The sequence below is a fragment of the Trichomonas vaginalis genome, chromosome I, assembly GCF_026262505.1.
Source record: "Trichomonas vaginalis G3 chromosome I, whole genome shotgun sequence".
NCBI lineage: Eukaryota > Parabasalia > Trichomonadida > Trichomonadidae > Trichomonas > Trichomonas vaginalis.
This window is the reverse complement of record NC_067203.1, coordinates 5,740,813-5,765,906: the sequence shown is the minus strand read 5'-3', so window position 1 is coordinate 5,765,906 and position 25,094 is coordinate 5,740,813. Positions and strand designations below refer to the sequence as shown.

At 30.4% G+C, this 25,094-nt stretch overlaps 9 protein-coding genes and 2 pseudogenes across 11 annotated transcripts, besides 3 other annotated features; 9 read left to right on the top strand and 2 right to left on the bottom strand.

Moving 5' to 3' along the window:
* Window positions 1-326: 326 nt before the first annotated feature.
* On the top strand, window positions 327-1,232 carry TVAGG3_0935990 (uncharacterized protein; the record flags this gene model as incomplete). Its single annotated transcript, XM_001315632.1, has 1 exon — window positions 327-1,232. The coding sequence occupies one exon, from the start codon at window positions 327-329 to the stop codon at window positions 1,230-1,232; it is 906 nt and encodes a 301-aa protein (XP_001315667.1).
* Window positions 1,233-1,893: 661 nt separating this feature from the next.
* Window positions 1,894-2,670: a mobile genetic element.
* A 30-nt stretch (window positions 2,671-2,700) lies between these two features.
* Window positions 2,701-3,859, top strand: TVAGG3_0935970 (MAP kinase kinase kinase protein; the record flags this gene model as incomplete). The annotated part of the gene is made up of 1 exon (XM_001315631.1): window positions 2,701-3,558. The coding sequence occupies one exon, from the start codon at window positions 2,701-2,703 to the stop codon at window positions 3,556-3,558; it is 858 nt and encodes a 285-aa protein (XP_001315666.1).
* Window positions 3,860-6,005: 2,146 nt separating this feature from the next.
* Window positions 6,006-6,471: a mobile genetic element.
* Window positions 6,472-7,196: 725 nt separating this feature from the next.
* Window positions 7,197-10,674, top strand: TVAGG3_0935950 (DNA/RNA polymerases family; the record flags this gene model as incomplete). Its single annotated transcript, XM_051252776.1, has 1 exon — window positions 7,197-10,674. A coding segment is annotated over one exon (3,478 nt), but the record flags the coding sequence as incomplete, so codon positions are not given.
* A 155-nt stretch (window positions 10,675-10,829) lies between these two features.
* TVAGG3_0935940 lies at window positions 10,830-12,356 on the top strand (annotated as a pseudogene). The gene has a single exon. A coding segment is annotated over exon 1 (1,527 nt).
* A 19-nt stretch (window positions 12,357-12,375) lies between these two features.
* Window positions 12,376-12,672, top strand: TVAGG3_0935930 (uncharacterized protein; the record flags this gene model as incomplete). The annotated part of the gene is made up of 1 exon (XM_051252775.1): window positions 12,376-12,672. One exon carries the CDS (start codon window positions 12,376-12,378, stop codon window positions 12,670-12,672), a length of 297 nt encoding a protein of 98 aa, XP_051078349.1.
* Window positions 12,673-13,027: 355 nt separating this feature from the next.
* Window positions 13,028-22,794: a mobile genetic element.
* TVAGG3_0935920 (uncharacterized protein) lies at window positions 13,199-13,495 on the top strand (the record flags this gene model as incomplete). Its single annotated transcript, XM_051252774.1, has 1 exon — window positions 13,199-13,495. One exon carries the CDS (start codon window positions 13,199-13,201, stop codon window positions 13,493-13,495), a length of 297 nt encoding a protein of 98 aa, XP_051078348.1.
* TVAGG3_0935910 (Prim-pol domain family) lies at window positions 14,952-15,639 on the top strand (the record flags this gene model as incomplete). The annotated part of the gene is made up of 1 exon (XM_051252773.1): window positions 14,952-15,639. A coding segment is annotated over one exon (688 nt), but the record flags the coding sequence as incomplete, so codon positions are not given.
* Window positions 16,107-17,264, top strand: TVAGG3_0935900 (uncharacterized protein; the record flags this gene model as incomplete). The annotated part of the gene is made up of 1 exon (XM_051252772.1): window positions 16,107-17,264. One exon carries the CDS (start codon window positions 16,107-16,109, stop codon window positions 17,262-17,264), a length of 1,158 nt encoding a protein of 385 aa, XP_051078346.1.
* TVAGG3_0935890 lies at window positions 18,155-19,223 on the bottom strand (annotated as a pseudogene). The gene has a single exon. A coding segment is annotated over exon 1 (1,069 nt).
* Window positions 22,795-23,983: 1,189 nt separating the features above from the next.
* On the bottom strand, window positions 23,984-24,585 carry TVAGG3_0935870 (uncharacterized protein; the record flags this gene model as incomplete). The annotated part of the gene is made up of 1 exon (XM_051252771.1): window positions 23,984-24,585. A coding segment is annotated over one exon (602 nt), but the record flags the coding sequence as incomplete, so codon positions are not given.
* A 69-nt stretch (window positions 24,586-24,654) lies between these two features.
* Window positions 24,655-24,870, top strand: TVAGG3_0935860 (uncharacterized protein; the record flags this gene model as incomplete). Its single annotated transcript, XM_001315629.1, has 1 exon — window positions 24,655-24,870. One exon carries the CDS (start codon window positions 24,655-24,657, stop codon window positions 24,868-24,870), a length of 216 nt encoding a protein of 71 aa, XP_001315664.1.
* Window positions 24,871-25,094: the final 224 nt, after the last annotated feature.

The following is a 25,094-nucleotide window of genomic DNA, read 5'->3' as shown; positions in this document are numbered from 1 at the left end:
TGAAGAATAGAATAATAACAGATAAGATAAGTCTTGATCGTTTTCTCTATTCTCTAATATGTCTATATCAGTATTTTTTGTAACTGAGATCAGTTTATTTTCAACTGCCACTGCTACATTGCAAGTCTGAAAGCGTAATAAATTTTTGGAGATAATATTTAAAATACTTTACCAGGTAATGAAATATATGCAAATTGACTGTGAGATATAATAATTATAGTTGTATGCTGTACTATAGTAGTGATAATGAAGCTTCAATCTCAATATGGATTCAAAGGTAGCAACATCTTTTATGACGGGTCTCAAAATTTTTAAAAAGAAAACAAATGCAATTTGAATCTTTAAGAAAGCTTCAGAAACATATTTATTGCCATCTTCTCGCAGATGATGTCAATAATATTTCATTTAACGTCAAAAGAGATAAATTTTGCAGCGTTTTATCATTAATTGACGATCCAAATTTAACTCCATTTGCCAAATTCGAATCTAAATACAATTCAGAGAATACATCAATAATTGGTATTGTAGATACACATTTATCTGCATATGCTTCCATTAGTCAACAGCTAAAGAAAGGATTTCAAGTAGAAGTTGATGCATCAACAAGGAATTTCACTCCATCACTATTTATGAAACAACCAACATTTTATGATGACATGATTTCTATTGCAGGAATCATTAATTCAAATCCAATCTCTACAAAATTCGCGCTTGGTTTATCCAAATCCAATTCATTTCTTACCCTCTTTTCATTTAAATCAAATACATTTGAAGCAAAACTTAATTTCTCAGTTACCGAAAATAATGCAAAGCTAACTACTTCTGCTCTTCATCAAAGTGGCATAATGTGCAGCGTTTCTGCTGATATTGCTCAACTTACAGCTAGTCAGCTAGAAATTGGCCTCATAAAAGGCACTAAAAATAAAGGAATTTATTCCGTCGTTGATATCCTCAAAAAATCAATGACCATTGGCGGAACCACCCCATTCAAACTCGGTACAATGGGATTTATGGCTAGTGCAGACAAAAATCTAAAGCCAACCGTTCAAATTGGAATGAAATTGCCAAGGAAGGCTTCATTTACATGTTTCTGTTCCCAAGATGGCTTTGTTAGGATGAGGGCCGACTTCTCACCTCGTCCATGGCTTGATGTCCAACTTAGATCTCATGCTAACGCTCTTGATTCATTTAACCAAGTTGGATTTGGATATTCGCTTAAGTTCAACATTTAATCAATGTTGATGTTTATTATAGAGTTATGAATAAAAGATGTTTTATTTTCACACATTATTATTTTCGATTTTAATTAAATTACACAAATCGGCCAAATAATCCAAATGTTGTGAGAACTTTAGCAGAAACTTTCCCGATAAGATTGCGGAGCTAAGTTACATTGGCATATTCCCCGTAATATTGCATTCCATATTAAAAGAATGCATATTACTCTCTTGTCGCTCAATCGTCTGCATTCAGAATAAAGTGCATGTAAGAGATATGCAGCAAATAAATTATTCAAAGCTTATACAACAGTATGCAAATTCTCCCAAGGAATATAAGCAAAGATGATAAGTGAGTTAGTCCAGTCAATCAAGATCGTGCCAGCTTAGTCAATATTTCGTTCATAAGCGACCTTACCATTGTTCTGACTGATCAGAGAAGGAAAAATCACTGTGACTCTTAATTCCATCATTTTCTCAAGTTCTAAACTTATTCTCTCTTAATTCCAACTTAAACAAGATCAAAACAAGTTTTAGCGCAAACTCCCACATGTTACGTATCCCAAGCCCAAACAGGGCAATACTACTTCTTTGCTATTCCGTCGTTTTTGCAATACTAGTAAAAACCCTTTTATTTCGAGTGTCTAAAAATATGACTTTACCTTCATGACTTTAAGGGTGCCGAAAAGTGAAGTGAAAGCTATTATAAAAACCACACTTTTCAAACCCATAAAATCATTTTTATTTTGATTTCTTTATATGAGTATAAACCTTAAGTGATAATCTATCATACTGTTATATTTAAACTAAGTAAAATCGAAGTTTGTGAATATAAGGTTATCAAAAGCACACAAAAATCATACAAAATTTTTAAAATCTGGATGGGAAAAAATGCATTTATCTCAACATATGAGAATTGAAAATAAAATTTGTTCTGTAAAACTTTTAGTATAGCTATTGAAATTTTGTGTTTAATGTATCTCACTAGCTTAAACACAATATTGGAGGACTAGATACAAATCTAATTAAACTTTGAATGAGACCATTTCGACTGAAAACTACTACCATTGAGTTTCTTCCTTAATGGTAATTAGCAGAATCGTGTGAGATGGTAGTGCAATCGGTCTTAGTTTTGAAGTTACCCACTAATTGCATCTCGACACTTTTTAACAAGTGCCAAATGTTTTCTGTAAAATATCTAGTATCTTGTACCTAGATATCATTCTTGGAGTATCAGCCCCTGCCATGAAAAAAACAGGGACTAGATAGGTCCGCAAGTTCGAAAATTGCGAAACAGTTTTCTTCATACTGGAAGTATCCAAGAACTCAATATCATAGAAATAAAAACCTTAGTATATACCCTACCAATATATGTTTCAATATCATTAATATCTTTGCTACAAATGAAGTTATCAGCAATACTCGAAATCGCGTCACCTCACTTTCCAGCACCCTTAAGGTTATTATTAATCAAAAATTTAAAATGGATATCACAGAGCTCATAAGTGAAAGCAGCGAAGTCACAAATCTAAGTCCAGAAAATTCAGATTTGAAGAAAGGGGCAAATGTTCATTTATTATTTCATCGCGAGACGGGGATTTTATTGACAAGGAAAAATGTTGCGATCTGCAATTGGTCACAGCAAACGAACAGAATGAATTTGAGATTTCCTTCCATCATTCAGTTATACCATATTGAGAAAATTGATAATGAACTTGACTTTTTTCAAGAATTCTTTCCTTATGGCGATTTAACGAAATTTGAGGAATACAATTACATTGGAGAAAATATCATAGCTCAATTTTTCTATCAATGCGCACGTGGTTTGCAATATCTTCACAATCAAGGATATATTCACCGTGATATCAAACCACCTAACATTTTCATTGATAAAAATAAAAATGCTTCATTAGAAGATCTAGAAAATTCTACCAACGATCCTGATTCTCAATCAGCATATGGCAATGGCACATATGCTGCTCCAGAAATTTATAAGGAAGGACAAAATACTAAAAAATCCGATATTTATTCAATTGGTGCCACATTCGAAGAATATATTCTTAAGATTCAAGGGGATGACGACTTCAAAAACGATTTACTTGACATAGTTTCTCAGACAAAAGCTGAAGAACCTGATAATAGAATATCCGCAGATGATCTTGTTAGCCAGCTTGAAGAATTACTTAAGAAAAATGAAATGGATAGCATTATAAATGAATTTGAGAGTCGGATCGAGCCCTGTAAAAATAGCTACACATTCTATAGACTTGATGATATTGATGGTGTAGAATATGAAGATAACAAGTATATTGAAGAAATCGTTAATCTAGTTAAAAATTAAGTTTAATTAAAGAACAACAAAAATATTCCAGCATATGATAAAGCTTTAGAAACCAATTATCCGACATTTCTGACTAATTATCCAAATGCATTGATGGTGTAGAATATGAAGAATATGAAGAAGAAGAAGAATTAACTGAATCATATAAATTTAAGTCTAAAATCATCATATCAAAATGGTGGATTTGAATATATGCAATCACGAAATTTCAATCACTCTAATGGATTTTGTATAATCATTCATAAATTTTATGAGATTGTTTTATTTAATTTTTCTTGAAATCGTAAACGCCTCAATTTAGTTATTTTATTGGAATAATCATTAACAGAGGATATAAATTTCTTAGAAATGATATCAAAAGGCAATTTTTACGACAAATGTTGTTTCGAAAAAATTTAATCGAGTCATTCAAGAATTAAATTTATGTAGTATAAGTATAGAAGATTTAATAAATAAAAATCTCAAAAAGGATTTATGCCCAAATTTACAACAAAAATAATTTTATTAAGTTTCTCTATATATTTTTCATCTACAGTGTTTCCTGAAGAGAAATATTTTAATTTCATGGGGAATTTATGAAATTGCTTGGTCGGTAAAATTCCATTTTAAATTGAAAAGAACCGAAATCAAAATTTTTGTGAATTGAAATAATGTAAAAAATTGAAATATTCATCTTAAAAATTTATGTGGAAGTTATTATACACTTATGAAATATAATTTTAATGTCAATAATGTAAATTTTTTGTATGTTAATTTTTTTGAATATTAAAGCTAAATAATTTTATTATAGTAATTATACTAAAATTTATGAATATTTTTATGAAATCGGTTTTAAAAGGTTCACAAAATCAATATTGCTTATTTATCAATTTAAATTGAATATTGAAAAATAATTATATAAAAACTATATTCTAATTAACAAAGTAACACTAATTTCTATACATGGCACGATGGGCGCTACTTTTTTGGCGCCGGCGGCGCCGCCCGCGCCTCCGGTGGCTCCCACTGGTGGGGAGGAGACGATAGAAAAAGATATAAATTTTACTAAAAAAATTGAATTTTGGAAATTCTTTTGATTTTTTTGAATGATTTACGAAGAGATTGAACACATTTTGTACTATGAAATATCGTTATTAATAAATTTACTTCTTAAACATCTATTAAAATCGCAATTTTGAATATTTTTATGATTTTTTTTGACCCGATCACTTGCGCCCGCGCCCACTGGGAGGGGCGCTTGTAAAGTATTCAAAAATCAATGTAAACATTTCAATTTTTGCTCCCACCTCCCATTGGGAGGGGGGCATATATCTTGTAGCGTTCAAGTTCAAGTGATGAAAGTGCATAAGAAAGCTCCTTAATCATACCGATAGAAACAGCATTAGGGGCGCCAAATGGCGCTCGGTGATGTTTCCCATAAAAGCTTAATTTCAGGTATCCATAATCATAACCTGTCAGACGCAATAATTCATTAGCACACAATCATCGTTTCTCAATCAAGAAACGAAACGCACGATTGATTATGCTGGCCATTAAATTTTCATATCAAATAATTTACTACTTCAAGAAAAATTAAAGACTATCATCAACCAAAGCTTAAAATTCTCAGTGTTTGCAACTCTCATACTTCGAATATGCATATTTCCAAAATAGCATGAAAATTTTTTTCATTTGAGCTCATTTTCTTTTGTTCTATTAACTAATACATGCAGTACAAGCTTGTTATACGTATACTTAATAAGTAAGGTCTTAAGGGAAATAATAAAAAACAATTTTGCTATTAATTATATTAAACAATATTTATTTGTAATTTCGTGATAATTATATTTCTTATTACAAAGTAAAGGTATTTGATATAATGTTTGCCTTACAAAAATGTTTCCTTTGTCTTGCCACCATAGGTATTCTATTTTGTCACTTTTTGCGCCCACCGTGCCATGTATACTAATTTCCTAAAAACACTTTGAACAAAATCAGATTCTGAGAGATTTGGAGTGTTCTCAAATTATAACGAACTTTTTAAAGATCTAACATATTTTGCCTAATGCATTATATTATTAATTAAAATATTAATTTGAAATGAATCATTGATTCTGAAATTCTGAATAAAAAGTAGTAGGATAGGAAGGGTTGTGTGACTTTTTTTGTTGCATCTATATATAGACGATACATTAAAATATTTATATACTAAACACATTTTAAAAAATTAACATTAATTTTAAAATAATTTATTTTTTATCTTTTATAAAAGAAGCTATATATAGATGATGTCAGATATTCCGCGATTAATTAAACATTGTTTAAATCCTGAATGGAATCAATGGAGTCATAATCAAAGACCTCATAAACGAGTAAAAGAAATTAGAAATAATTATTTTCATGAGTAAAAGATTCACTACCATAATGAAATAAAAAATAAAAAAATAAACTTTAAAAATTCATGTCTCACATTTTTGAATAATTTATTTTTTATTTTGTATGAAATGAGCGTCAAAACTAACGACGTGAAAACATTAGGATTCACAAACGAGGAAATAAAGGATATATTAGATGAGATGTGTTATGAAGTTAGTAAATATTATTTAAGAAATTGTCAAAAATTTGCCGAGTTATTAAATGATTTAGATTATGATGGAAAAATGAATAAAGATGATGTTATAAATTTCTTATATCCCACATCTGAAGAAGAAAAACCTAAAGAACCTGATGTTTTCCCTGAATATTATGAAGAACGGATTAAAGATGATGATGAATACAATGAAATTGAAAAACTGGAAAAAATAAGAGATGAAATAGATGAAAAAATTAAGGAATTAAGAGAAGTTGAAAAATATAATGAAAATGAAGTAGAGGGTTTAATGAATATCCCAGCTTCAGAATCAGCAGTTCAGAAATCTCATGAAGAAAGATATAAAAATTATGTCTCAGAATCAACACAAAATTTATTAGATGGCGAAATAGATGAAACACTTTCAGAAGAAGGTACTAAATTTATTCGTAAACATAAGTTACAATTTATTGATAATGAAAAATACCCTTGTATCTTACTTTCACCCCCTCTCGATTCTGAGAAATTCAAAAAAGCTCTTAAAAACGTGACATATGCAACTAATACGATTAAGAAAGAAGATCATGATATTTACACAAATTATTATTTAAATAAATGCACAGGTGTTGATAAAGTTTTTGATTTATTAGATAAAATATCAAAAGAAACCATTGGAACCTATAAAATTTTGTGTGATTGTGGTTTCATTATTGAAGATACCAATAATGTTTCATATGAAAGAACAGCACCGAAGGAAGACGAAGTGGAAAGGTCTATACCATTCGTTATTAAGAATATAAAAGATATGAAAACTTATAAACATTATATTTATTCATTTATTTCAGAAAAAATGGAAGCAACCCATAAAACATCTTCTCATCATTTTATAGCTATTCATACATTCCTTTTCAAAGTTGTGAAATTAAATAAGACAGGAATTAGATTTAATGTATCAGGGTACGCATTCTTGAGTAAATTAAAATGTATTCGTCACGTCGCAGATGATAAAAATTTATGTGTTCTTAATTCATTTTATGGACTTTAAAAAATAAACTTTATTTTTATTTTTTAATTTTTTATTCTTACATAAATGAACAAAAACGGAACAGCTAAAATGAATGATAATCAAATTAGAGCAGAAGGTAGAAGGTTATTTAAACGCTTCTATAACATTCCTGATGGTGTTAATCCTAAAACTCGTAGAAGCTATTTAAATGAAGTAATAGATGCATATGAAGGGTTTGACATTTCATCAGAAAGTGAGAGATTAGCGAGAATGTTAAATGTTAATATTGATTTCTATTATTGTGATCCTCAACCAGAAGACGTGGACATAAATAAGGTAGACTTTCCATTAGTGGATTCAATAATGATAGATCCAGAATTTGAAACAATAAATATTTTATTAACACAGAGTCCATGTGGAAAACTTCACGCTGACAGAATAACAGACGTTAAAGCACTCACCGGCTATAGAGTTTGTCCATATTGTAAAGAAGAAGTTTATTCTATCCGTGATGATCCAGAAAGGAAAAACCAAAGAAGATTTTTAAAGCATTGTGAGAAATGTAAAGAAAATAATGGAAGATTAATTCAAGACGTTCAGTTGCAAAAGACACAGCAACCATATGCACCACATATTACGAAACAGAAGATATATCAGTGGTTATTAGCTCATAATTTGCAGGAATATTATCAACCGACAAGATATTATATTACTTTTGACTTCGAAACATTAGAGACTAAAGAAGAATTACAACTTTCTGAGTGTGCAACTTTGAATGCTTACTTAAAACCATTCATGGTATCATCAACGGTTAAATTAAATGATAAAACATATACGAGGAATTTTTGCTTAACTTCGAGTGATTCTTTTATTTCTGATTGGATTGAGTTTTTATTTTCAACCTGTTCATTAGTTGCTAAATCAAATATGAGTCAATATGAAGAATTAATGAAGTCGCAAACGGACCAAACGGCGGGGACTCTGTCCCATACATTAAATGAAAAACAGAAGGAAGCATTTAAAGAACTTCTAGATGAGGAATTCAATAAAGTGAATATCATAGGTTTTAATTCGGGAAAGTTTGATTTAAATTTAATTCTTCGTGATTTAAACACTGCAAAATGGAAAATAAAATCAATGCTAGGTTCATCTTCACAATTTAAGCAAGTCATTGTAAAGAAAACAAACGTTCCATATGAATTGAGATTTATTGACATCAGAAATTATATAGCGGGTGGGACATTAGATCAATTCACTCAAGATTTCGGAAACAATAAATCACGTGTTAAATCCTTTTTCCCTTATCAATTTATCACGTGGGAAAATTACGAAGAAGAATTATATAAAGTGGAACCATTCACGAAAGATTCATTTTATTCAGCATTAACTCAAGAAACTATATCAGATAGTGATTATCAAATATATCTCAATGATGCTAAAAACTTTAAGAATAGATTAGAATATTTTATTCATTATTGCAATAAAGATGTTGAAATTATGATTGATCCAATTGATAAAATTATTGAAGAAACATTTGTTTATAAAATTGATATGCTTCATAATCTTTCTTTATCATCGAATGCTTCAATGATTCGTTACGCTTTAGCATATAAAGACTTTAATCCTAATGAAAAATATCCTGAGGAAAAGATAGAATCAAGTTTTGAATTAACGAAAAAGTATTGGAAATATAAAATTGAATCATATAAGAAACAAGATGAAAAAGCAGAAAGGAATACTAAAAATAATGTTTCAATGGATGATTTTCAATACTATCACGATTTAATCCTTTCATCTAAATGCAAAATGTGTGGTAAAGCGTTTACATATGCAAATAAACCAACATTGGATAGAATCGATAATGAAAAACCACATACCAAAGAAAATTGTCAGTTAATGTGTTGTTATTGCAATGTCGTAAAATCAAATAAAGATGAAGATGTTCAACGTTTAAGAATCAATTTAAGAAATTATGCATTAAAAAATAATTTACCAATGACTTTAGATTCAGTTGAAGCTTATCACATTCTCCGTAATGGAATTACTGGTGGTTTATCAAATGTTCAACATCGTGTTAATCTTAAAGGAATCACGCACATTAATAAACTTTCATATAATCCAGAAACTAAAACTGTATCAAATGAGGACACCACCAACATCATGACTCATTTCGTTGGTGTTGACTTTAATTCATTATATCCTTCATCATTTTCATCTAATCCTCATGATTTCATTCAATATACTGACCATAAAATGTATATGCCGGGAAGATTGAATGGTGTTATCATTTGTGATACAGCAACAAAGAAAGCAAAAGCACTGGGAATAATTAAGAAGAAAAATACTTTATTCGTGGCTGAAGTAAAGGGTCACATTGATGAAAAATACATTAATGATTACATAAACTTTTTACCGATAATAAGAAACTTAGATATTATCACAGATGAAAAAACAATTGGCAGTTTTATGTATAATTACATGAAATCAAACAATCTACCAGTTGACCAGAAACAGAGGAAATTAACTCAGTTAGCATCAACACACAACCAATATCAACCATTTTCTTCTTATTATCTTTGGTATCTAATAGACAGATTTCATTTTATCATCGATGACATTCAATCAATTTTAACATTTACGAAAAACACTTGCTTTAATGAATTTGCGAACGAATTTATGAACGAAAGACAAAAGGCTGAATTAGAAGGAAATAAAGGAAAAAGTTTATTTTGCAAGATTTCGCTTAATGGATCATATGGTTACGATGCAATGAATACACAAAATTACGCAAAGACTAAAATAATGAATGCACAGAAGGCACGCGTTGCATGTATGTCAAATAAGTTTAAAAACATAAGAGAAATAGGTGAAGATACATATCAAGTGATGCTTAAAGATAGATTTTATAGATGTGATACATGTTTACAAGAGGCATTCTTCACTTTAGATAACGCAAAATACTGGTATTTGGTTTTCATTTATGATTTTATGTATAAATGCATGGATGTTAATCGTTTTCATTTCATTGAAGGTGATACTGATTCATCTTATTGGGCAATCGCTGGCGACCCAAATCTTCCTAACACTCAAGCATTTCAAGCAATTGTTACCGATAAACAATTTTATGATAAAAACATTTTCAAATTCGCACCATTTGATTTCTTCTGTTTTGATGAGAAATTTAAACCTAAATTAAAGAATAAAGCTGAAGAAAAAGCACATGAGAAAAAATTATTGGGTTTAGCAATTGAGAAACAAGGTGATAACATGGTTGCTTTATGTCCTAAGTGTTATACATCATTCAACAGTTCAATTGATGGAAGTGATTTTAAAAAGATTGCACAAAAAATGAAGGGTGTTAGTTTAAGACAAAATAAGCAATTAACACCTAAAAAATATTTGGATATAATAAATGATAAAGTTATTTTCGATGGTCAGAATATTAATTTACAACTTAAAAACGGGGCAATGACTCGCTTAACAATCGGTAAGACTGCATTAACAGGAGCACACACTAAGGCTGTATGTTGTGAAAATGGATGTTGTAATGCCATTTATTTAATACAATTTAAAAACGTAGGGGTTGAGTCATGAATTTTAAAATTTTATTTTTAATGAAATGCCACAGAAGAGACAAAAGGAACCGTTAATGATGGTTTTGATACTATGATTCAAAGAGGTGGGCACCCTTAAAACACTTATTTTATTTTTATATAAATGAATAGCGCAGATTTAAAAAATTTAATTTATGATTTAGTACTTAATCAAAATTTTCTTAGTTATTATGAATTAAAATCATATCTCCAAAAATATAATAATAATATAACGGGTGATGATATGGAATATTATTATCCATATTATAAAAATGAAATTTTGAAATATCATGATAGAATAATTTCTAAAATTAAAGACAAAATTAAAAATAATGAATATTCAAAGGGAAAAAATAAATCACAACTTAAACAGTTGAAAGATTTCAAAATAAAGTAATTAACAGAAGAAGATATTGATGAATTATATAAATTATATAATCCTGAGCCGCAAAAGCCAAAGGAACAAAACACAAAAGGTGCAAAACGCCCAGGTCCTTCAGACCATAAATGAAGCACAAGCTTTAATTTATGATTCATTAGTTAAACCATATTCAGCCCGACTTTTAAATGAAGATCAACTTTTGGAATTCATCCTTCAACATAAACTCGAAGCGGGAAAGTATATCAAACCTTTATATACAGCATATTTAAAACAAATGATAGAATACATCCAGAATTAATGAAGGAAGGAATGAAGGAAGGAATGAAATCCAAAATCAAAGCAGATAAAATTAAACCACTTGCAACACCAAACCTCCAACGACAGTACCGCTCCTCCTTCAGTTAATCCTTCATCATTCACTTTATTATATCCATTTCAAACATTAAAGAAGCAAAAAGATTTTAAAAGGATTTCAAAATATTAAATAAACCAATTGACCCAAAATTCAACCGTTAAAGGAAAAAATTTAGTCGCCCTTCATTTGCTCCATATCCATATTCATACGAAATCGATCATCTGGAATATTCAAAAGGAAAAGTTACTTATTTATTTGCCATTAACATTAACACTAGATATTTATATTGCATTCCAGTGAAAGGGAAAACGAACAGGAAACAAGAAGAGCTATACAATACTTACTAGATCATGAAAGAAGATAATATTAAGGGGTGATGGCGATAAAGGATTTCAGGCAACTATGACTCATTATTTCCACAAATTAATTTTTACTTCTCATCTTCTCCATATACGTTTCATAATAAAATAGTTGATGCGGTAATGAGAACTCTTAGAGATGCGTTAGGGGTTAACGGTCAGATATACTGGGATGGAAATCATGACTCCATCATACAACAGTTAGTATATTATTACAATAATACATGGCATAGAACTATAAACATGAAACCAGTGGAAATGAAAAATGATATTTCAAAAGAATGGGAATATATTAGAAAGCAAATGGAAAGGTTGAATGATGTTAAACGTGAACAAATTAATTCGGGGCTCATGAATTTTAAACAAGGGGATAAAGTTTTGATTCATCTCGATTATGGAAAAACTAATAAATCAATGACAAAAAGAAGACGAAGATTTGACACAATAGCTGAATTTGTTAGATATATTAACGGCAATGCATTTGTTGAAGTTGACAATAAATTAATAGAAATTCCGATTTATTTTATTACTCCATTATATTTAAATAATATTTAATTTTTTTATTTCGTAAGAAATGAGTGACAACAAAGCAGTCAAGAGTCCAGACAATGAATATAAAAAGAAACTAAACAGAATTAAATCAAAAATATGCTATTACAAAAAGAAGCCACAATGCGGTGGGGTTGATGCCCATAAAACTAAAGTAATTGAAAACGATAAAGAGAAGAAGGAAATAATCGAAAAATTAGAAACTTACCGTTCAATCCTTAAACTGAGTGAAGCAAAAATAAAAGAATTTAATAGAATAAATAAATTGGTTGGAAGAGATGAATTTAATAAAGATGAATTTTTAAACTCAATCCAAATTTAATTTTTTCAGTGTTACCATGTTACCATGTGCTACCAGGTAAATTAACTTCTCTGAAAAAATGAGACAACATGACATTTTGACAACATAGGAAATATGATGCAGTCCAAAAATAACGTTAGTTTTATTTTTTCAACTTTTTATTTTGTATGTAAGAACAGAAATGTCAGTCGAAGCAAAAACATTCACGAACAAATCTAATGGTGAAACATTCACAAAAGGCACTTATAATGGTATTGAAGTCTTACGTAGAGACAAGGATGGTTACATTAATGCAACAAATATGTGCCAACAGTTTAGGAAAGACTTTAGAAAGTTGTTGGAAAATAAGTCCTGGGAAGAGTATTATAAGGCATTTTGTGAAGAATATAGCAACCGCCGGAATTCAGACGGTTGCTTTTTATACAAAATTCATGCAGGAATTCCTGATGAAATCAAACAGGTTAGAGGAACGTATGTAGACCCAAGACTTATAAACTATATAGCAATGTGGGCTTCTCCAAAATATTGCATAGCAGTTGGAAAAATTATGGACTCCATAGACAAGAAAGTTCATGAGAAATTAGATGAAGAAGAACTCGAAGATACAGTAGAGAATGCAAAACATTTGTTTGAAGAAGAAGTTAGAAAAATGTGCAAAAAACAATTAGAACATGAACGTGAGATATATTATGGTTATAGAGATTCTCCATACGAACTAGACCAATGGGAACAAGAAGATTTAAAGAGAGAATTTAGAGAATATGAACTCGCTAAGATAGCATTAGAAACTGCAGAAAAGAAGTTAAAAGTTTGGGGTCGTTTTGTAAAAAAATATTGTGAGTAAATGAACCATTTATTTTTGTCATAAACGACCAAAAATATATTTTATCGTTAATGGTTTCAGGTTATTCAATAATTAATTATTTTTGAAGAACTGAAGGTGTTACCATGTTACCATGTGCTACCAGGTTAATTAACTTCTCTGAAAAAATGAGACAACATGACATTTTGACAACAACATAGGAGGAAGGCACTTATGAATTATTTTTGAAGAACTGAAGGTGCTACCATGTTACCATGTGCTACCAGGTTAATTAACTTCTCTGAAAAAATGAGACAACATGACATTTTGACAACAACATAGGAGGAAGGCACTTATGAATTATTTTTGAAGAACTGAAGGTGTTACCATGTTACCATGTGCTACCAGGTTAATTAACTTCTCTGAAAAAATGAGACAACATGACATTTTGACAACAACATAGGAGGAAGGCACTTATGAATTATTTTTGAAGAACTGAAGGTGTTACCATGTTACCATGTGCTACCAGGTTAATTAACTTCTCTGAAAAAATGAGACAACATGACATTTTGACAACAACATAGGAGGAAGGCATTTATGAATTATTTTTGAAGAACTGAAGGTGCTACCATGTTACCATGTGCTACCAGGTTAATTAACTTCTCTGAAAAAATGAGACAACATGACATTTTGACAACAACATAGGAGGAAGGCACTTATGAATTATTTTTGAAGAACTGAAGGTGCTACCATGTTACCATGTGCTACCAGGTTAATTAACTTCTCTGAAAAAATGAGACAACATGACATTTTGACAACAACATAGGAGGAAGGCATTTATGAATTATTTTTGAAGAACTGAAGGTGCTACCATGTTACCATGTGCTACCAGGTTAATTAACTTCTCTGAAAAAATGAGACAACATGACATTTTGACAACAACATAGGAGGAAGGCACTTATGAATTATTTTTGAAGAACTGAAGGTGCTACCATGTTACCATGTGCTACCAGGTTAATTAACTTCTCTGAAAAAATGAGACAACATGACATTTTGACAACAACACAGGAGGAAGGCATTTATGAATTATTTTTGAAGAACTGAAGGTGCTACCATGTTACCATGTGCTACCAGGTTAATTAACTTCTCTGAAAAAATGAGACAACATGACATTTTGACAACAACATAGGAGGAAGGCATTTATGAATTATTTTTGAAGAACTGAAGGTGCTACCATGTTACCATGTGCTACCAGGTTAATTAACTTCTCTGAAAAAATGAGACAACATGACATTTTGACAACAACATAGGAGGAAGGCACTTATGAATTATTTTTGAAGAACTGAAGGTGCTACCATGTTACCATGTGCTACCAGGTTAATTAACTTCTCTGAAAAAATGAGACAACATGACATTTTGACAACAACATAGGAAATATGATGCAGTCCAAAAATAAAGTTAGTTTTAAAATTATTTTTATTTTTTTATTCCTATATAAATGACAGCAACAAACAACAACAGCAACTTTATCATTTCTGATGAAAAAGTTATTGATTCATTAGCTGAGGAATTAGTTGTGGCAGAAACTAAAACCCTCAACGAAAGAATTGGTGAAAACAAGATTGATTTACATAACTACCTCAAACATGATGGAGGAAGAGGAAGGAAAACTGGTATGGCTTTATTAGTAAATAAAATATCAAATTTAACGATTATAGATATTGATATCAATAAATCGTACAATGATGAACTTAAAGAAACAGTTAGAAAAGACATTTTATCAAAACTTTCGGATAAAGATGTTATCGTTAAAACCGCTTCAGGAGGTCTTCACATTTATTGCAACACTAATTTCTTCTATGCAGTTTCGAACAGAATGATTAAATGTTATTCTTGCAATGATTATGATATTGATATAATGACTTCAATGGATGATTCAAAGCGTTCTTTAGTAGTTATGGCTGATTCAAGAGTTCGCAAGAATGCATCAGAACCAATCAATACATACTCATTCATTCGTGGAAGTTATGATTCAACATTAACCAGAACAGTGAATGATATATTAAATGATTTGAATATTAAGGTAAGAGTTGAACAGAAGAACGAAGAAATAAAGACTATCATGAATGAAAACAAAGATGTAAACATTGACGATAAACTTGCCCAGAGCATAGTTGATGGCATCAGTGATTTTGAAGTACATAATGACGGTGGAAACATGAATTTAGAAAAAGAAGTTACATTATTCACACTGTTTCAAGCTATTAATTCGTTACCGGATCATTTGATTAATGAAGCATACGATAACGTTTATAACTTCTGCAGTTTAACTGAAAATGCAAAAAGTAATTTTGAAAAAGCACGTAGTAGATATGCACATTTAATGACTTCTCCATTTGTTTTAGTGAAGATTCTAAAACTTTATCAAAAGGAATATTATGATGAATATGTTTTACCTTTATTACGTAAGCCAAAAATAACATTTGATATAAAACTTGATGACTCGTTTTTGATAACAGATATTAGACGCAAGGCTGAAAATCATCAGTATAAAAACAGTTCTGAAGTCATTGAGGATTTATCGCGTGTAATTCGTTTTGTAGATTGTGGAAACAAATATTTCATTCAGAAAGATTACAACATACACGATAAAATGAATCAAATATCATTCGTTCTTCAGTCAAACATGAAAGAGTCACTCAAAATGATTAAATTATTTAAAGAAGAAGGTAAAACCATAACAGCATGGGACGTACTATTAAATCAATTGTCTTCATTAACCGTTAAGGGTGTTTGCTTTAAATCTGATTCCCCAGATGTTTTCTCAACGTTTCAGGGTTATAAATACAACATTCTCGAAAAGCTTGATTACTCAAAAATTGAGATGTTTATGAATTTCATTAAAGAAGCCATTTGTGATAATAACGATGAAGTGTATAAATACCTTCTCAGCTGGATTGCATCAATGATTCAACATCCTGGAATCAAGAATGAAACAGCAATTATTTTGAAAGGACTTCAGGGAACAGGTAAAAACAGATTTACAGACATTATTTCTGAACTTCTCGCTGGTTATTCATGTAAAAACATTACTGAAATAAGTGCGCTAACGGGTAATTTCAATTCAGTAGTTGAGAGTAAAATGTTTCTTGTACTTAATGAACTCAAGAATGTAGGTGAAGACAGACTCGCAAACTTCAACGCTTTGAAATCAATTATTACGGATAATGAGATTAGAATTAATGAAAAGAATCAACCCAGAAGAACTGCTCAGAACGTTGCAAACTTCATTTTCGTAACTAATAACGTTTACCCTGTCAAAATTGAAGTTGGAGACAGAAGATACGTAGTTTTAAGAGTTAATGGTAAATTCAAGGGTCAATTTGATTACTTCAAGAATTTGATGAATTCATGCACTAAGGAATTTTATGATAATTTACTGACGTATTTTATGCAATATGACCTTTCATCATTTAATGTACGAATCATACCGATGACTGAAGCCAAACAAGATTTAATAGAATTATCAACAAATCCTTTAGATGTATGGATAAATACACATTATGATGAATTGTGTGCAGGTATGACGTGTGAAAATGCTCTATTCTGCAAACCATCAGACATGAAAGACAAGAATTTCCAAATGAGTATTAAGGATAAATGTGATAGGAAACATAGAAGAATAGACGGTAAACAAACATGGTGTTATGTTTTGAAAGAAGAAATGAAAGGATTATATAAACAGGTTGAACCAAACGATAATGAGGATTCATTTACTGATGATGAAATACCTGTAAATGAGGCAGTATAAAGTATGATTGGAATTTATTTTTGCATTAATCCTGCTGTGTTGTCAAAATGTCATGTTGTCTCATTTTTTCAGAGAAGTTAATTAACCTGGTAGCACATGGTAACATGGTAACACCTTCAGTTCTTCAAAAATAATTAATTATTGAATAACCTGAAACCATGAGACTTTGTCTCCGGACTCTTTGAGTCACTTAACGTAAACATATACGATGAAACCATTAACGTAAACATTTATTTCCCCGACTGTTGTCAAAATGTCATGTTGTCTCATTTTTTCAGAGAAGTTAATTAACCTGGTAGCACATGGTAACATGGTAGCACCTTCAGTTCTTCAAAAATAATTCATAAGTGCCTTCCTCCTATGTTGTTGTCAAAATGTCATGTTGTCTCATTTTTTCAGAGAAGTTAATTAACCTGGTAGCACATGGTAACATGGTAACACCTTCAGTTCTTCAAAAATAATTCATAAGTGCCTTCCTCCTATGTTGTTGTCAAAATGTCATGTTGTCTCATTTTTTCAGAGAAGTTAAATAACCTGGTAGCACATGGTAACATGGTAGCACCTTCAGTTCTTCAAAAATAATTCATAAATGCCTTCCTCCTGTGTTGTTGTCAAAATGTCATGTTGTCTCATTTTTTCAGAGAAGTTAATTAACCTGGTAGCACATGGTAACATGGTAGCACCTTCAGTTCTTCAAAAATAATTAATTATTGAATAACCTGAAACCATGAGACTTTGTCTCCGGACTCTTTGAGTCACTTAACGTAAACATTAACGTAAACATTATTTCTGCAGTTCATCCATTACTTCATTACCTAATTAATTACAGACATAAAATATATTTAGTTCATTCAGTAAGCCTTGACCCAAAGGTCTGGGCTCAAGCACATTCAATGAACGCGGTACCATGCGAATACAGTCACAAATGGTGGCATATAATCTTTACCTGAGCCTGTTGGATTTGTTGTGAAAGTGTGTGAATGATTTCCTGAGGTTCCACAGAAAATACCTGTGCTTGAATCTACTGGGTCAGTTGTGATATCATATCTATTCATTCCCCATCTATCCGAACCTGCTGCAAGATTTGTATAACCTCTTTTTGTTATTGAATGTGAATGATTACCTGTTGTGTTTGTCGTTCCTGTATGAGTGTGCGGTGGAAGGTTTGCTTCTTTAATTTTCTTCGAACCTCCTGTTTGCTTTGAATATCTAGCACAGTATAAGAATTTATCTACAATCTGCTTCCACATACCAAAACCTAAAACTGTTGATGGATTTGTTGAGTTCATTGACGTATAAATAGAACCAACAGGATATAATGTTTGAAGTATTTCATTTTTCATGCTTGTAATCACATCATTTACTTCCGACTTCTTTGCATAATTTTCATCAACATATGTTTTTATCTGCTTTAAGGTCTAAACATCCTGAAACCCATTCTGTATCGGCTTTAACTTTAAAAGTCTCAAATGTCCATTCATGATACCATTCAATCTTTTCTTTAATTTCATTATCTTTTTCATCAACATAAACCAAATTTGCCTTCTTATTTAACTCACTATCCACATATTCCTTATCCACCTTCTTCATTATGTCATTTAGGAAAGGACTTTCTATGAATTCCTCATTTAAATTAAATCTTCCAATCTTCAAAACTTTAGGAAATGCATTTAATGCGTAATATCTCTGTTCTTCTGGTGGAATTGATGTTATATCATCCGTTATTCCTTTAATTTTTGAATTCATAAATAAAATTTCTTTTATATTTGATATCACTGCACCACCTTTGCAAACGAATTCGAAACGGTTATTTTTCAATACTATCTCCAAATCTCCATATTTCAACCTTTGCGTTTGTTCTGCCGTCTTTGAATTATATGCATATATGGCGTATGTAATGGTCTGAAGGACCTGGGTGTTTTGTGCCTTAAGTTGTTGTGGTTGCTGTTGTTTAATCATTTATTATGATTTAAAAATAAATATTTAATCCGTTATCTCATCGGCTATTTTCTCTATTTGAAATTGCCATAATATTTCATTCATGAATTCTAAATCACAATCAAATAGGTCAGTTATTCTAAATTTAATATTTGATAAATCTTTTGAATGAAGAATAAATGAATTCCCGGATAATTGAAACGGATATGATAAAGAAAATGTGTTTAAGTTGATGGATAAAATGTTTTGTATTGATGGGTAAGAGTTAGGGTCTAATGTTTGATGTGAAAATCTCATTGGGGTATTAACTTTATCACATTTGATTAAATGAAATTGGAACCAGTGTCAGAATACAAAACATCCCCAACATCTTTTTCAAAATTTAATATCCCAACAATGAACGAAGATGAGGAGTACAAAATTTAATTTTCAGCGGGAATTTAATAAGGTTATTTATTTCATCAAGTTCAAAAAGTTTATCGGGTTTTGATTTAAAATTTTCTTCATACCATACGATAAATGATTCATTTAAATAACTTAAAATCATGTTAATATCCATTTCGCTATCACATTATTTATATACATATCATACGTTTTTTCATGGTCATCTTTAATAAATGATATATAATCTGAATGGTCTAAAAGAATGGGATTAAATTTACCACTCACAGAAACGAGAGTAACATTATAAATTCCGCTAACTGTTAAATTTAATTCACAGCTATTATTCGAAATAATATTGATAATTGACATTTTTATTACGATTAAAAATATGGTAAAGCGTTATTTCCAGTGATAAATAAAACTAGAATAAGATTACCTCAAGAATTCATAAATTCAACGAATAAGAAATTCATTCATGTTATAAATTTTAGTGTTTTCAGAAAATACGAGTCAATGTCATATTCATCAACAGGTTATATTTCACTTCATTCAAATTTAGTTCAATCAAACCCATATAATGACCATTTCATAAGATTTTCAGATGGTATTAAAAAATGTAATTGATAGATTAAAATATGAACAGATTGACAATATCGAATTTTTGGAATTTTGGTTTAAATATCCCGATGGAAAAAAGATTGAAGTTAAAGATAAAGCTGATACTATAACAAAAACAATTACAATGACCGATCCAGATAGTGGGGAACAAAAAGAAATAAAACAAACGATAGAAACTGGTGAAAGGTCAATTATTATTGATTATGATTCAAAGGATTATTATTCGATAATGTTAATGCTTGAATATTAAATAGCCTTAACAAAGAATTTTTCAAGTGATATTTTATATTCATCAACTATTTTATTATAAATATCATTATATGTTAAATGAAGTTCAGTTGTTGTTCCGTTCTTTGATATCTTAATTGTGCTAATATCCTTTATAGATTTATTTTTGCAACTGTTCCGCAGCATGAAACCTCATCATCTATGAAAAATTGAATCTTAACGTCTGAATCTTGAACATCACAAAGAATGGCAATAATGTGAATTAATGATTCATAAGGTAAAATAATTAAACCGGATTGGTCAATTAAATTTATTATTGAATCATAATTATTAATTATTATATCACGGTAAATTTTCATTAATTCTGAATTAATGTCTATTTTAATATGGGTTCTCGATGTTTGATGAAAGAGGTGGGGGGTAATGTTGGATAAGTGGGAATTTCAACAGGTTCTTTACCAGGTTCAGATAAAATGATTGGGTCTCCATTCTCATGGTTTTCTTCATTCTCCTCATTCTTCGGTAAGTCACGAGTTAATAAATTTGGTTGAGTTGCTGACCTTGTTAATTCGGGGCTAACATTAACTTTAACATTTTGAATAATTCGTGATTTATCATCATTTACGTTATAACCAACCGTAATCTCTGCTTTTGCGTTAGTGTTCTTTTGACTAGTGAAACGTCTTCTCATTTATAATCGAATAAAAAAATATATTTAAACTTTTATTTTGCTGGAACTTTTGAATCTATTATTCCCTATATTTGTTCATGAAGTTGATTTTTACATTTTCATCGAAATTAATAGACCGAATAATATTCATTAATTGCATTCTTATAATCATCTGATTTCTCAAATTTTCTTTTATCTGATTCCTTAACTAAATCATAAGTTAAACCACGTTGCTGATATAATGGTTTCTTAATTAAATCTTTGAATGCTTGAGATATAAAGCACATGATGCAATTCTTGCTACTATAATTGGTTGGAATTGCTGTTAAGTTCATCTTTAACATTTGCGAAAACTGGATCGAATAAAGCAACTTTAAAGAATTTCTTAGCTGAAATTTCAGGTCTAATATTTGCATATTGACCATCAAACTGGTTAGAATATCGTGGTAATCCATCGGTCCCTCTTCAATAGCATTTAATTCTTCATTGAAATAAGAATATGGATTATGACGGTATGAATTAATTGGACCATTTTCACCTTCTCCAATGTATTGTTTAACAGCTTTCCATTTTCATCAAATTGCATAGGATAACGTTCATTATATACTTTACGTTTAGGATAATCAGATATAGTTAATTTATAACCATTTATGACTTTAATATTACCTTGACCATCAGTAACGAAAACTTCATTTATACCATCAGGTTTCCATTTGGACCCGTAATGTCTGCTTCGTGTGCTTCCCAATTTGGACCATGACGTTTGGCATATGCTTGAGCTTCTGGTAATGTTAAAACGTTTCTCATTTGTTTAACATCTTTTTGAAGACCAGCAACAATATGAACTAATTCTTTCATTCCATCAGGAACTTTCATAGTTCTATTATATGTACCCTTTTTGTTTGTCCCTTGTTTTAATGGAACCTGTAGAAGATTTGCTATTTCTGTCATGTTTAATTATAAATAAAAAATAAAAATTAATTATAAAAGTTAATCAAATTTAACACTTCCTTTATTTAAATCAACTATTATTTTTCCATGTTCACCTAATTGCTGATATTGTGTGTAAAGTTCATTAATGCTCAATTGGTAAATTCACTTGATAAAGCATAAGTTCAACTGTTGACGACTAAACCCACTGAAAATGAAAAGTGTTGATAGATTTGATTTAATGTTTGTGCTTAATGCTTTGAAGTATTGAACAGCCATGAAGAATGAACACTGAATGTGTCGACATTGAGTTAATAACTGATTAAAATATGATTTCTCATTTGTTATTAGTTTTGATTTCACCGCATCATCTAGAAAAATGAGTGAATGCAAAAATTCTCTATCAAAATTTGAAATAGAAAGTGTTTCAAATAATTCATCCCGTTGTTTATCAATAATTTTATCCTCTAATCCTTGCTTCTTGATTGTATTATATAATTCTTTATACATTAAAAAGTTTTTTAAATAATCTTCTGCTTCTTCTTGTGATAAATAAATAATTGGAATTTTGATTAAATGCTTTAAAGATTCAAATGTATCATCTGAAGGTGAACCTGAACGGTTGATATAAATTAACACATGTGAATAGGGGGAAGTGTTAGCAATAATGATAATTTGTTTTAATATCGTTAATGTTTTACCTTTATTCTGTTTACCAATTGCTGCAGTGATTGAATTTAAGTAACATTCAGAATATGGAATTTTCATTAATTTTTCCTTAGATAGAGCATTTCTATTATCACTCAATGCTTCATTAATCATATCATCTACGTATGTATTATATACTCCTGCTAATTCTTCATAAGGGGTGGATGAATTTAAATCCATTTAATCAAAAATAAATTTATAATTTTAAACATTTCTATTCATCAATATTTCATCATATGAACTTCTATACTGTGGTGGTGTACCTGTTGGATGATATTTCAAACCTTCATCCGGTGTCCATGTCCAATATGTAGTCCTAGTAAACCAAACCTGAGGAGGATTTGTCACCTTTGAACAGTAAGTGTCATTTTCACCCTGAATGATTGGATAAGCTTTCACTTGTACTGTAACTTGTGAGTTGAAAGTTTCTAATCCATCAAAGAATATACCCGCTCCATCACGTTGAACTGGAATAGTGCATAAGAATGAAGTTTGGTCTTTCCATGTTCTAGCTAATGGCGTGCCATCATCATCATTCAGTGGTCTAGTTAATGAGTCCTCGTATTCTTCTGTGCATTCATTCACTCCATCTAAATCAGAAGCTTGAAGCATACGTGTAAAGAATATGTCACCCATTGTGGTCATCGCTTGATCGGGGAAGTTTCTGGAATCTATAGTGACCTGAAGACCTCGAAGCATTGGATTTTCTAAAACTGTTCTTTGCATTGCATTCTTCGGAAATGTTAACACAACATCTGTAACATTATGAAGAGCGTATGAGAAATCTGAGCTGATACCTTCAGGAGTGATGCAACCTCCATTTAGTGAACGAACGTCAATATGTTGAGCTGGAATCATGAATGGATCTTCCTTACTGAATAAACGTGGTATTGCTTTAACTGATTCTTCAATTAAACTGTATCCTGGTGTAATACATTTATCCTCTAAAACTTCCATCTTTGTGCATGAAATAATAACATTATCAACTGTTGCGTCAGCAGATGTAGCGGCTAAGCTTGTAATTAATTTGGCAGGAAGTCCGATTTGTTGGAATTTGCGATCATATTTATAAACATGATTCATAATCTTTTCATAATTTTCATCAGTTATCTTTTCATAAACGTAATTTTGTAAATCAGCAACTCTTAACGGGTCAACCTGACAAAATACTAAAGTATCCCTGAAAACATAATATTTAAGAATGATTTCACCAAATGATTTAGGATAATCATCGAACGCCTGAAATGCTAACAAATCATTTACCGGAATAATCATATCAAAAGTGACATCAACTTCTTCATTTGCGTTCTTGAAAACTTCTGAAGGGTCAATATATTTACCACATACTGAGTTATCATATTTTTGAACATTATTATATAACGAATGAACAAACTTTTTAACTTTCCTTTCTGATTTTGGTTTATATGTTGCAAATGCGAAAGATTCACGGGCGCAATCCATCTGAAGATAACCAGCATCACCTCTTTCGGTTTCTACTTCTAATTGTTTAAAGCTTTGATTTGATGATTTGTAACCAACGAATAAACGCATGCATTTAAAAGCGGCATCACATGTGAAAGCTTTATTTGAAACTAGAGTTGCTTTAACTTTGCGTTTAATATATGTGTCACCTAATTGATTCACATCATGAGCCGGATTTGTAATTCTTAAATGAGTTTGTTTATCATCAAAATATGGAGCATCAGAGTCATAGCATGAACTTTCAAGTTCTCTATAATATCTTCTACCGTCATTCTTTGCGAATATTTCATTTATCTTTTCGAATGAATGAAACACATTTCCATTAATCGGTTTAGTGTTTGGCACCAAATAGTTAGTCGTCATTTATTAATAAATAAAAAATCAAAATTAAAAGATGAAAATGAATTTTTAATTTTAATGAAATAATCAACTATGGCTGCAGGTATATTTAAGAAACTGTGGGATAAAGTAAAAAGAGGAGCACATAAAGTTTGGGAAACAATGAAGAAAGGAGCAAATTGGATATTTAAGAATAAAGAAGCAATTAGTGACGTTGCTGAATCAATAACGCCAAAAGCCGCCCCAATAAGAGAAATATTAAATAAAGGAGAAAAAGTTTATCAAAGACTTCAACCGATACTAAGATAAAAATAATATTTATTTATTTTTCCACTATCTACCTCCTATTTTATTAAGTATTCCTTCAGCAATTCCACCAACTGCGTTACCTGCTTGTGCTCCCATCGCCGGATTACCTGCTTTAGTGCCTAATACTCCACCTATGATAGTTCCTGCCGTTTTCGCTACTGGTGCCAAAAAGTTTGCAACGGGTTTAATAATATTTTTATGAACCCAACCTGCAGCTTTCTTAA